General features: G+C 44.9%; 1 protein-coding gene across 2 annotated transcripts in view; it reads right to left on the minus strand.

Annotated features, from left to right (window-relative positions):
- Window positions 1-244: 244 nt before the first annotated feature.
- PIK3R5 (phosphoinositide-3-kinase regulatory subunit 5) overlaps window positions 245-13876 on the minus strand; it is a 100402-nt gene continuing 86770 nt past the window's right edge. For both annotated transcript variants that reach the window (XM_090060973.1, XM_090060974.1), the window contains exons 15-19: window positions 13526-13602; window positions 11300-11393; window positions 6783-6865; window positions 5357-5469; window positions 245-3964 (exon numbers count right to left, since the gene is read on the minus strand). In XM_090060973.1, coding sequence (XP_089917099.1) covers window positions 3817-3964; window positions 5357-5469; window positions 6783-6865; window positions 11300-11393; window positions 13526-13602 — 515 coding nt within the window. In that variant the 3' untranslated portion in view covers window positions 245-3816. The remainder of the gene's footprint in view (window positions 3965-5356; window positions 5470-6782; window positions 6866-11299; window positions 11394-13525; window positions 13603-13876) is intronic.

A 13876-nucleotide genomic window follows, 5' to 3' on the forward strand; every position in this document is an offset into this window, starting at 1 on the left:
TGGTTTATAGAAAAACATGTACAACCCACTGTAGATTTTCACCTTCTCTACTGCCTGGGTCCCAAGGCCTTGAACTCTCCACTGCTGTCAATCAAAGGTATGATACTTTAGCTGAAACACAGTAGCACCATTGTTTTTAGGTTGATAAGCCATGAATTTAAACCTTGCACGGGACCTTTAGCTCCAGCTATTCCAGTTTCCCTTTCCCACTCAGGACCTGGCTGGTACAGACACGTCACTCACATTGTACATGAAATAAATCAACATTTAATATTTTATAATTATCATAGAAGTTCTTTGAACAATATTTTACAAATCAGCGCAGCTACTTACACAAAGTTACTGATGTTTCACATATGTACAGCTTAGCCTGAAAAGTTCTACCGTTAAAACAAATCTAAGACCGTATAATGGAAGAGAGTTATAAATCCATAGGGTTTGTGCTTCTTTTCCTTCATCACAGGGAAATTCTATTTTCTGATATTTTTGAGGGGTCAACTGAGGCATCAACATTTGCACCATTAGTGGGGACAAGGATATATTTAGTCACAGTTGCTAAGATCACAAACAGCATTCTGACAGGTAAAGGTGTTGTTTAAAAGTGTTAAAACAAACAAACAAGACCAGCTGAGACTTTTCAACTGTTCAACAGACAAAAAAAAGTCAAATGGTTTGCTAAAAAATTAAAAGTCAATAGGAAAATATTTTCCAAATGTGTGGAATAAAAGATCCATTAAGAAATACTTTACTGAGTCCTTTGATAGGCTGAAGTTAGAGTAGTGCAATAAAACAACACAACTATTTTACAGGGGGAAACTGAAGGGATGTGTATCAAACCCAATTTCTGTTATGGGGCCTCAAATCTTTGTGTGGGTTAGTGACCTCATTCACACACTCTGGCTGTTTCTGTGAAAGAGGTTTTAAAATGACCCAGTTCCTTCAGAGAGGAGAAAGCTCTTGCCACTCATGTTGCAAGTTGGTGGCAGCTTGGCATTTTCTTTGGACTGATCACTGAGAACAAAAATAGAGGCGTTTTATTATGTGCAAATAATAAATTAAGGGTGTAGGTGCTCTTGGTTCCATAGATATAATATGGGGAGCTGGCTCCTTCTTGAAGCTTCAGCTATGCAATAGAAGCAAGTTTCCCTGCAACCAGGAATTCCCATTGGTGCAGGGCCACATGATGCCACAGACTTGAGACCCACTTCACTGCATGCAAAGTCTTCCTCTATAATACCTAGTGATGGCATTATTCAAGCATTCGGAGAAGAAACACAGGCCTCAGCCCTGTGCAGGCACTTTTCAGAGCCCTCCAGGATGCAGATGAAAAACATCCAAGGTCTTCATGCACATAACAAGAGTGGAAATTTGGGCATGGGAGAAGGGGGATGCTTGAAGGCTAACAACAGAGTGATAACAAGGCTTTTAGAAAAGGCACCATTTTTGGATCTATGCCTAGCAGAGAGGGCTTGCTCCATGCAGGTCTTAATCTGTCCTCTCTCTCCCCAGAAAAGCTCAGAAGCAGTAACTTGCTGTTAGGTCTCATACCACAAGCGGGAGTTCTCACTCCCATTTTAACCTCCAGACCAGAAACTCTGGGTTCAAAAACAGCCAGTCGTCAAAGTGATGGACAGGGTGGTAGTTAGCCCACATAGATGACACATGGGAAGCATCTGTGCTATGTACAGTACCCACTGAGCAACATCTCAGGGGCAAAGCTAAACCAGCTTGGGGCTTTGAGAATGAGGGCCTTGACTCCTTGCTGCCCATGGCCTGCAGGACCTGGAATACTATAACCCTGCCTTCCTTCTAAGTACTCCAACAAATCACATTTCTCAGCAGTATCCCTTCTAGCTGACTTGAGTGCAGCACAGCTGGAATAAAGGATCCATTAAAGATCTGGAGGGAGGTGCCTTCTGGTTGGAGCAAAGAATGCTGGGAATTGGGGGGGTTAAAATGCAAACAAAACAAAATGGGGAGGGGTATGTAAGAAGCCTATGATAACCTCTATTTCCCCCATTTATGCACATTAATTTCTGAGTGCAGCTAGCTTGCTTCTGAGCTGTAGGTACAGAAAACCTCAGCAAGACCCCAGCAAAAATACACTGGGTACAAAGCCCGCTTGGGAAGGATGAAAAGAAACTAAGGCACACAGGCCTGGGCTACACTTATCTCAGGCAACCAAGGGCAAAAGGGCTCCTGACATCTCTATACAAGTTAATCCTTCAACTACTGGATGTCTCAAAATAATAAAATCAAAGGCAGATACAGATGCAACATGCACTCACTAAGAACTTGTTCCCACTGAAACCAGTGGCAAAATAAATCCCATGTTTTCTGATTTCAAAGGTCATTGAACTGACCTCTACATGGCCAAGCCAATCCCAGTAGCCATGGAGGAAGACCATCAATGCAGTGATCCTCTTCTGGCTGGTAAAGGCCATTTTAGCAGGGGACACTTGACCAAGCCCATCTTAACATTAGGAACCAACAAGCCAAGCAGTGACCATGCCAGGAAGCACAGCCACGTGTGTGTGCAAATAGTTACTTCACTGAGACAGTTAACAAACTCTTCCACCTCTTATTGTCTTTGTGGTTAGACAGCACCCACAGGTATTGCACCTTTCTGGCACTTTGTACCTATAGCCTTATAACTGGAAAAAAGGAAGTTAAGAGGCTTTCCTTGGACTGTTGGAGAAAGAAATGCAGAGTTCAGCATCTTATATCTACTGTAGGTGTCACTAGTGTTTTTGATCCCAGGGCAGTCTGCAGCAAATCTGTCTCTCTGTTACATTTGAACTCATTCACACTCAGCACAGTGGCTTGCCCAGTATTTGGCTGTTGGTCCCATTACCTTCTTGTGAGTGTAATTCTTTCAACAGCACTCAAAGCAAGCATCACATTTAACCTTTTCATGTTCTTTTAAAGGTGAGATTCAGTGCAGGTAAGCAGGATACAGGGCCATTTATCTGATAAGGACAGCCTGTCTGCTTCAGAAACTGTGTTTTTAGAAAACGATCACTTGGGTGACCTGGTTTTACAGTAATTATCATTTGGTGCATGAAATAACTCCAGATATAACCTATTGCACTAGATCAGTGGCATGAGACCACTAAGCCACAATCATCTTTCTAGTCCTAATCTAGTCATCTCTGTGGACCAACCTATAGGACAAATAAGTCCCATCCATAAAAAAAACAACCCTTAACGGTGAACATGTTTCTGAACTCCAAATCATTTGTAATTTTGACGGTGAACCCAACTTTGCTCTGGGTGAAGCATCTTCAGAATATTCTAAGGGTAGTCTGCAGCTCACCAGGCATTTAAGGCAACTTTACACCCTACGGTCAGTAAAAATCTCTTTATCCTTGCATGTCCCTCATTGGGTCCATCTATCATATTCTCCCCAGTATCTGCACTAGTTGAAAGGTTCTTTCAAATACAGTTCACCACCATTTCCTCATCAGTGATCAGAAAAGTGTCTCTACTCTTCTTACCGCACCCCTTCCAACCAGAGATCTGCAGCACCATCTAGAGATTTTCAGGAAATCACTTCTGTCCCAGAGCCTGGGACAACAGCCAGACCTTTGGAGGGACCTTAGTCTTTCTCAGATGCATGTTAGATATCCAGACTAAGAACAGCTTGTCCACTGTACTAATGCTTTAGGTTCCAGGATGTCATTGGTGGAAAGATCTAGGTCTCCAACCTGATGGAGGAGGAGTCCTCTTGGAGACTGCTTTCACAGATACCACGATGCACTGGACGGTCTGAAGCAAAATGAGATCTTGCATGTCAGCCTGGCCTTGCAGGATTTTCTATGGCAGTGCTCCACTAAAGGTGACAATGGGCAAGCACAGAAGAGAACAAAACTCAGAAGGGTCTTGAGAAAGATGGAACGAAGAGGATCTCCTCGTTCCAGAGGGTTCATTGTCCCTGGGTTTGTAGCATGCCGAGACTTCACACCTGGCGGAAAAAAAAAACAGGAAATGGAAATCTTTGTGCTGTGTCCAGCTGTGACCCAAAGACTGGGGGTACAAAAAGGACACAGACAATGGTGATACAGAGTTCACAGACACCCTTAAAAGGCCTCATTTTCAGAAGAGCTGAGCAATACCTCACTGAAGAGTCAAATCCCTCTTTGGTATTCCCAAAAAGACCACCCTAAGTGGAGGTATCTACAAAACAATAATCCCTTCTGAATACGTAGGCTTTCAAAAAAATCACAGTTCTTTTGCATGTCCAGAAACAAGTGTATAATGCTCCTTTTTCATTTAATGCATCAAACTTTCAAATTAACTTCCTCAGCTCTAACAGAAATAAAGGAATTAAAATCTGGCCTTGATCATATAGAAAAATAACACAAAGGACCCTTTTTTAGGGCACCAAAAAAACTGGCATGCAGAAAGGACCAGCAACCCTCATCTAGCCTGTAGGTCTGGAGGGGCTTGATACTCCTGATCCATCGTGACTTCCTGGAAGAAGTCCCACAGTCTGTGCTGGGCCTGTGAGAAGCCCCATCCATCATGGCACTGTGACTCCCACATGGGCTTATGACCTGCAGCTCAGCTGTGCTGTGCAGGGCCACATACTCCTACTTAAGTTATCCCCTATTCCCGTAATGGATATTTTCCAGAGTTTTGGCCCCAGACACTCAAAACAGGGGCAAAGCCTAAGCAGCACTTTTTCATCTAGAACAGTGGTCCCTAAACTAGGAATTGTGACCCCCAGTGGGGCTCCAGTCCCACAGAGCTCCTTATCTGCCTAAGCCTGCCTTTTCTGCACTTGATCTGCTCTGTGTTAACGAATCCCATACCCTCAGTGACCCCATGATGAGAGCTGAACTGGTGTAGCTTACCTTTGAATAAAACAGGGGTAAGTTGCACCAGTTTAGGTTTCACTGGCTAAGGAAGAACTGCCAGTACACAACTAGTTTTTGTGCCTGCAATTACCAGGGAGCAAGTACCAAAGCCCAGCTGCTCTGTGGTAATTGTTTGTGGCTTTGTTCTTATCCCATGGAAAGTACAAGCTAAAATGGGGAAACAGCTCTGTTTCACTGAGGGATAGGTTGCCTCCATAAAACAATCCTTGTGGGATAAGAGCAGTCCTGGGGCCTAAACCCTTGCTAACTTTGGACATGCGAACAGCGGTAAATGTGCTGTTCAAATATTCAAAATATCCAGTACCATGATGTCACCCGACTAAAAATGGGGCCAAGACCTGAAAAAAGGTTGAACCATAGGTCCAAGGCTTCAGGGGGCTGGCTTTCTCAAAGCACACGTGTGGCCTGAGACAGGTTTCATACACGCAGAATGGGCCTATTGCGGGCAGGCTGGTTACACTCTGCTAGTTTCCTACCTGGTTACGCTCTGCAAGATTTTCCGCTCATCCTGGTCCAGGCACACAGCAAAGGAACAGTTGATTCCAGTGATCTGGACCTTGTCCACTTTAATCTGGGACACACTGATTTGCTATGAGAGAGAAAAAGATAACATGGTATGTTGGCAATGCTTTGTGGCCAAACAAGCACAGCTAGGTTTTATGATTTGGGTAGCTGGAGACCTGGAAAAGCAGCTAGGATTCTTTTCAGTGTGTACTGTACCTTTCCATGTCAGAACTTGGCCTGGATTGGGGCGGTAAGTCAAAATGGAGGCTCTCACAGCGTAAGATATTCACTGCGTGCTTCTGTGTGTGCATGAGCCACTGTTGGCCATATTCGCTACTCTAACACATCGGTGTGACATTCATTTGGCCCTGCAAGCTGGTCCTGGACCATGGGGCTTCTCACAGGCCCAGCACAGACTGTGGGACTTCTTGCAGGCCAGATGAACCACCTCTGGCAGCAGGGTGACTAGTGGTGGCTTTAACCCATAAAGCTGCTGGAGCCACTGCTTCAGTGAAGCTCCAGAATCCAGGGGATTAACACTACTCCAGCTTGCCCTCCCTCTTCCCGTGCCACTAATTTTAGTCAAAGACGATCAAAACTCCCTGATGGAGTAGCTCCAGCAGGCACAGCAACAAGTCCTGCAGGCCACATCTTGCCCATGGAGGTGGGTCATCCAGCCCATGAGAAGCCCAGTGGGCTGAATGACCTACCTCCTGGGGCCAGATCCAGCCCACAGGCCACAAGTTTTACACTCCTGCTCCAAAGTAACAATCAGCTGGCCAACAAGTGCATGCTGCTGTAATCCACCATCCAGTCATCCCTTTCTAAGGATACCAGTCTATTACAGTTTTCCTCTAATCTTTTCCAAAGATTTGGAGAGCTTTGAATTGATTCGGACCTTTTTATTGGTCCCCTGATTCGATTCAGATTTGGAGATTCGGCCACCAAATTGAATCAGCACCCGAAGCTTTGCACAGCCCTAATAACAAATACAGGCCATAGCTGAGTAAGAGCTTTGTAGGATCCTCATGTGCAGCAGTTGCAAGTCATTGGAATGTAGTGATCTATTAAAGTTAGTACCTGGTGAGAGATAACCTTCACTCAAAAGAGAATAACTCTGCAACATCATGAGGGTACTTTACACATGCTAAACTGCTTGAACTTGTGTCTGCTTGAGTTTTAACTGCACTTAGCAAGTTGAACGTGTGAGATCACCCTACCCCTGCTAGCAAACACAGAGCAAAGTCTCCACTCCCATCTTGAAGCAAATGCACCAAAGCTCAAGAGTTGGGATCTGGCTGCTTCATGGCTCTAAATTCATTTTGTCTCCCAAGCAAGCTACTGGCTAGCCTCTCACTGCCAAACAAGGGAGGACAAGAACGTAGCAATTTGATTTACCTGATTGAAGCTTTTCTTTGATTTGGAGTTTTGCCTCTTGACAACTTCTGTTATGGTTAGGTTGAGGCATTCCACTTTTGAGTCTAGAACACAAGAAATGTTATTTGGGTTATTTTAAAGGTCCCTGATTCTAATTGAAATAGCCCCGATGCCTAATGCCCAGAACTGCCATGCTCCAGAGGAAGCAACCTCCAGCTTCATCTCCTCAGGGGTTGCCAGCAGAGCACAGGGGCTTTGAGAGATCAGAGTAATGGTCAGAAAGAGAACTCAGGACCTTCTGTCAATTAAAAAAAACACATAGCAAAGGAACTTCAAAGTATCTTTAACACACCTCTGTCATTTTAATGAGGTCATCCTCATAAGAAGAGGACTCAGACCAGAATACTGCTGCACATCAGATGGGTAGAAAAACTAGATGGCACTAGAGAGTTGGAGGACATTTTATCTTTCATAGCATCATTAAAAGGGGTAAGGGTAGAACTTACACGCGCAACAATGGAGCATTAAAATACTACCAAACCCACAGGAGCAAGACACCATCATAGTGTTAGTCAGTGGGATTCACTCTGCAGGACAGAAAATACTCTGCTGGATCGGTGACACTGTAGCATTCCAGAACCAAAGAAACTTGACTTCCTTACACAAAACAACCAGCTAGATGGATGAAACAACTGCAGTGGATATGGTATATTTGGAGTTCAGTTAGGCTTTTGGCAAGTCCCATGTGACCTTCTCATAAAGGAATTGGAGAAATGTGGACTAGACAAAACTACAAGGGGGATAGACAACTGGCTCAATAGCTGCAAGCAAATGGATCTATGTCAGGACAACAGGAGCATTTGAGTGGTGTCCCTCAGGGGTCAGCCCTGTGTTTATTGATGATTTAGATCCTGGAATAGAGAGCTTTTTGAGCAAGTTTACAGATAACACAAAACTGGGAAGAACTGCAAGTGCACTGGAGGACAGAAGCACAATTCAGAAGGATCTTGACAGATTGGAAAGCTGTTGGCTAAAGCCAACAGGATGGAGTTCAATGCTGACAGATGCAATGTGCTAACACCTTGGGAAGAATCATCAAAAACACAAGTACAAGATGCATAACAACTGGCAGCACTATGGAAAAGGATCTAGGACTTGTGGTGGATCACAAACTCTATACAAGTCAGCAGTGTGATGTAGCTGCACAAAAGGTGAATGCAGTTTTGGGGTGCAGGAGTAGGAGCATTAGGTGCAGGACATGGGAGGTGATAGTGCCTCTTTACTAAGCACAGGTTAGAACTCATCTAGAGTGCTGTGTGCTCCATGTTTTAAACAGGGCATGGAGAAGTTAGGTTAGACTGCCTAGGGAAGTTGTGGCATCTCTATCATTGGAAGTTTTGACAATGTTGGGTAAGCATTTGTCAGGGAAGATCTAGGAGCAGTTATGCCTTGGGAGCTCTGTAAAGAGCAACAGATAGACTGTTAGGAGATCAAAAAAGAGCTCTGCCTCCTAAAGCAGGGGGATATTGGTGAGAGTGTAGCATACGTCCACAACTGGCTTAGTTATGAAAGGAAGTTAAAGCAGCTGGGATAAGTTTATAGAAAAGATACAGAAAGAGGAGCTTTACTGTCTTTGTAGGTGTGATGTCTAAAAACTACACTTGCTGTCCCCATGCTACAGAGCAGAGTAGAGGGTAGTAGGTTTGGTTTTTCCTACACTTGCACTTTGCTGGTTGTCACGTGGGGCAAGGAAGGATTTTTTCCTTTCCTGTTGCTACATGTGTCTGGGGTTTTTTTTCTACCTTCTTCAAAAGGTATTGGGTGTTGGCTGCAACCAAGGCTAGGGATTTTAACTGGGGTGTACTAATGCTCCTGCTGGGGCCCAGAGGCTTCTGGTTAAAGGGTCTTCCTCCTTTGCTCAGGGTCAGCCCAGTTATCACATAGGATCAGGAAGCAATTTTACTCCATGATCAGACTGGTACATGCTATTGTGAGGTTTGTCTTCCTCTGTAGTGGGGAACATAGCCCTCTTCTTTGGACCTCTCAAGTACATTTTAACAGCCTTTACAGCAACAAGACACTGACTCCCATTGTTCCCCTGCTTCACCTGTGGCAGATTAGGGTAATTTTGGTGTCTTTGCACAATATGCCTCATAGTTGTATGACAGGGCTGACTGGGTAGTTTTAGGAATAGGTTAGGCAAGGATTAGTATGGGGTAATTTTGATAGGAATAATCCTAGCTGAGGCAGGGGGTTACACCAGATGACCTCTGGAGGTCCCCTGTAGCCCTGTTTTTCTATGATTATACAACTTGAATTTAATTACATCTTTTGGGATAAAGAACATCTTCCTAAAGACTGTTATGCTGTCAAATTAAAACAGCTTCCAACTACACACCCTGATGTAAATCAAACTGATATTCCTTCAGCCTTTTCTGCAAGCAATCACACACACAGTGTAAACACAGATTCTAGAAGCAGAGGAAAAACTAGGAAATTCAGGAAATATCTAGCACATACTGAGCATCCCCAAGTTACTTACTTTCACTTTTGGAGTACAAGTAATGAACTATTTTATGCCTAAATACTGAAGCTACAAAAGCAACTCTTGCATCATGTCTCAGAACAAACTCTAGCTCCATAGGCTGAGCCCTTATGTCTTCAATAGCATCCTTCCACCATGACATATAGGATACTGTTCAATTGGTAACAGGTATCTGGAATAACAGTGACATCCTGTGGCCAAACTGGTTTATATGGAAAGCATGTTCTTCCACTTAAAAATAGGAGGTAATCCCAGTATGTTGGAAAGGTATTTCAAAGGTATGTTAGGGAAAAAAAAAAAATCTTCCTAGATGTTACATTACCTATAGAAAGATGCTTGGAATTAACCCAAATTGTAAGGCAGAACAGCAAGATGAGCTCCAGAATTGGGATAAAAATGGGTAATAATGTAATTTTTACAAATAGCATATTGCTAGTGGTTAGAAAAATATAATGGCAATACTAGCTTTGTGGGAAGGGGGGGGCATGGAAGAAGGGGGTGAGGAGGGGGAGGGAGTTGACTTTCTAAGTTGATGGGAGAGAACCAATATAGAGGCTTACATGTAGAGGCTCCAGTTCAGTTGATTCACCTGGTTCCCTGGTCTCAATTCCTAGTTTTATAGCCAGGAACACTGCACAGAGCATTTCAGTAAAATGGAGTAGATTTGCTTGAAAATGTCTCATTATATTTGCAACCTGATGTGTATGTGCAATAGTGGTTTTGCTCTTAAGTAAAGAGAATACCCATGGTTTCTAATTAAGAAGCCTACAATCTTGGAACAGCTTCTACACTTAAAAATGGGGGATCTGGGCACACTGTACTAAAAAAGGATCTAAAGAAAGAAATTTAAGAAATAAAAAACAACGTACACCCAGCTGTTTTAGAGAAGGAGGAAGAAAACTCAGCCACTAGCTTACTGGAGAGGTCTAGCTCCATTTGACAGTAGGATGGACAAAGCACACAGCCCAGTAAAGCCAGAGACCTTTCACTCTAGAGAACAGTGATGAGCTACTGCATAGAGGAAGCAAACATCCATACCAAGAACATGCTTTTCTTGGAAAGCAGCAGGTTGCACCATCCCCAGATGGGCATTCAGATATGGCCTGGGACATCCCAGACTACACAGGGCAAAGGATATCCTCATTCCTGTAGCAAAGGGGGAATACAGGCTGCCCCAGGATGGCCTGAAGCACAGAAACAATGTGACTGTGCAATCAGGGACCCTATTGCCCTGGACAAACTTGGCTGCTCGCGTGATGCCCTATTTTCATGTCTGACAGAAAGAATGAAGTTGCACAGGGAATGATTACTAGATTTCCTTCTCTGCACCACCTGTAAGCTTTGGGCTTCACTCCTGGGGTAAAATATAAATATAATTATAGTTTGCTCAGAAAAAGCCAATGCAAAATTACCCCAGGGAAGATGTGAAAGGCGCAGTACAGAGTACAGGACTCGGTCCTGTAACCAACAGGTCAAAAATCTGCTCTGGAGCAAACTGATGGCCCAGCTCCTCTGCTGTTTATCTCAGGCATGCAGTACTTTTATTTTACCTATATGCCACACAGAACTGTTTTTAATTTGGGGCTCCCAAGATGGTTAATAGGATGTGAAGCCTTTCATGTTTATATCAACCATTGTATCCCTGGTCAGAGACTAAAGGGTGCCATGTGCTCATGACTGTTATTCTGCTTAAAAGAAACGAGTGGCTGGTTTCCATCTAGTGGGCAGACACAACAACCATGAAAGGCACCTTTGTTGGAAATCTCAAGATAACAGGATGTCAGATACCTTTCTTCCTTGGAAGTGGCCCTCTGAAAATGTGAAGATGACCTGAATCAGAAAGATGTGGCTTGTTTTGTCCCAAGGTACAAAGGACAACTCCAGTTTGCCACCTTCTGTTACATGTGCACTCTTTGCTATGCTGATACTTCACCATTATCCCCTCCACTGCCCTCGACATCCCCTGTAAGGTTTTGTGGTCACCAACACTCACCTAGTTCTTCATGTTTCTTACAGGCTTTTCTGACGTTGACAGATGTGCAGACCTTTTCAACATTGTTCCAACGGTTCCTTCCGCTGATTGCTGTCTGTAAGGATCAACCAAAAGCCAATGGGTCATATTATACCATGATATTGCTTCACTCCACCCCTGACTTTCTGGACTTTCTGGATGGTTTATTTTAGAATTGGATTTTACGTGAGCTGGCTGGACCAGAACTTTTGGCAGCTGTTAAAATATACCTGCTTTGTATAGTAAAAAGCTAAATGCCTTAGCTCTCCATGAGGTCAATGTTTGATAGCTGCACAGTGTGATGAATAAACAATAGCTGGATTGTTGTATATTCATTGTGTCATGCAATTCTTTTCAGAAAGGGCCCAATAGGCAGAATCAATTCACAGCCCTTTCTCTTGCCTGTGTGAGAGTTTGCAGCTATTCAGAGAAAAAGGAATTCCTTCAATTAGACAACAGGCACTGTGAGCAGAACAATATCTGGGGACTTAGTTACGTCACAGATTCTTAAGGCTGTAGGACAATGTCAGGATGAAGTTGAATATCCTGTCTACACTACAAAATATGACAATATTATAAACTGGTCTCCAGATATGGCACCTAGTCAGATATTCTAAATCATGTAGTGACCTACACTTCATCCTTCAGAGGTAGGCAAAAAATGTTAGGGGTCTGCATCTTTAAAAAGTTTCTTGGCCGATACCAATGGCTGATTATTAACCAGCCATATCAGATGATACCTATGCGATAGCTGATTGACAGGGATGCAGCCCAGCAGCTTGGAGAGCTGCATCTGACCAGTAAGTCTGTGGTGGGGGAAGGGGCATGGTAGGGGCAGAATGAGGCCCCCACAATGAGGGAGGGACTGGGGTAGGGGCAGGGGCAGGTGCTGTCCTGTCATGGTTGTGAATACGACCCTGGGAGTGGGACAAAGTTGCAGGTGGCTCACGTAGGGGGTACAAGCAGGGTGGGGAGGGGGGCAGGTCTTCACTGTTGTGCACACCCCCGAGGGAGGTATGGGGGACATGTGTCCCCTTGGATTTGTTTGGTGGGGGGAGGGTGGGCAGACTGCTGCAGGCTTCAGGCCAGGGGCTGCACTGGCTTCATCCTGGCCAGGGGGGCTGGGCTGGGACTGGCACTGAGAAGGGTGGCTATGGGCAATTTTGGGGTGGCAATAGCTCACCCTGTAGCCCCCCCATCCCAGCACCACTGTCACCCACCCCACTCCCACCTGCCCCAAATGCAGACCCAGTTTAGCCCCTCCATTAGGAAGAGGCCAGTGCAGCCCCTGGTCTCAAGCCCACAGTGGGCAGCCCACCTTCACCCCCCACACAAATCGGGGTGGGGGGGCACATGCCCCCTACGCCTCCCCTGCGGGTGTGTGCAGTGGTGGGGAACCACCCACCCTCCCAACATCCCCTCTGTGTCCCCTGGATGAGCACCTTGGGGGTACATGCAGCAGCAGGGAGCCACCCACCCACCCTATACCCCTCTCCATCTGCTGGATAAGTCACCTGCGGCTCCATCCCACTCCTGGGCTTGCATTCACCACCCTGGCTGAGCAGTGGCTACCCCTGACCCACCCCCTCCCTCACCGTGGGGGCCTTGATCTGCTCCCCCATGCCCCTTCTCCTCCAAGCTGCCTGGCTGCATTCCTGGCCACGTGCATGCTACAGCTGCATGCATGCGGCATTTATCAGTGACATTATTGGCTACACTGGCCAAAAAAGCCGATTGCTGATAGTGTTGAGTTTCCTTTTATTGGTGGTGATCCTATATGCCACTGATATATTAGTGCACCTCTAAAAATATCCATGATGCACTTGACTATTGAACATGGCATGTAGGAGACATATCCCTTCCTGACCCCAGGGAGAGGTATTTAGCTGCTTTAATCTGAAACCAGGCAGAAGGCAGGGCAGAGTTGACCTTATAGATACCATATGAGGTACAGCTCTGTCCTCCCTTCTGACCCCACAGAAAGAAGAGCAGCTTAGCCCTAGAAGCACCAGATATCCTTTCCCTGGTCATCATTTTATATTAAACATGCTTCCCTAATGCAGTAGCTTTCTGACTTGTATTTATTTTTTCTCCACCAAGGGAGATTTCTTCTTGGATTCTTTTAAAATCTTTAATCCAGCAACAGGTCCATAAAATACTGAAGTTGCTCTTCCAGCACTTGTCCCCATGTCAGTACCAAACAGTTACCTTGCTATAGGCAATTTGTAGTGTTAATGGGATTGCTTCTCTGTCCCCGTCTATGCCCAGCCTTTTGCTGCCTGGACCTGTGCAATACAAAACAGGAGTTGAAACCACACAACAGCTTTTTTCCTCCCCATCATTCAATACATTTCCAGACCCCCTCAGCAAAAGCCACTTTGTTGCTGATGGGTCCAATTCTCCTCTGTCTCTCAAATCACAAGGCAGAAAACAGCAGAAGAGTGGGCCAGGAACATCTTAATTTTCAACCTCGTGGGACAAATGGACATAGGAGTCACCCCTTGCAGCATATATGATAGTTGGCACTCCTGGTTATTAAAAACAAATATAAAACCACAA

The sequence above is a fragment of the Crocodylus siamensis genome, chromosome 8, assembly GCF_052110815.1.
Source record: "Crocodylus siamensis isolate JL-2025a chromosome 8, ASM5211081v1, whole genome shotgun sequence".
Classification (NCBI taxonomy): Eukaryota; Metazoa; Chordata; order Crocodylia; family Crocodylidae; genus Crocodylus; species Crocodylus siamensis.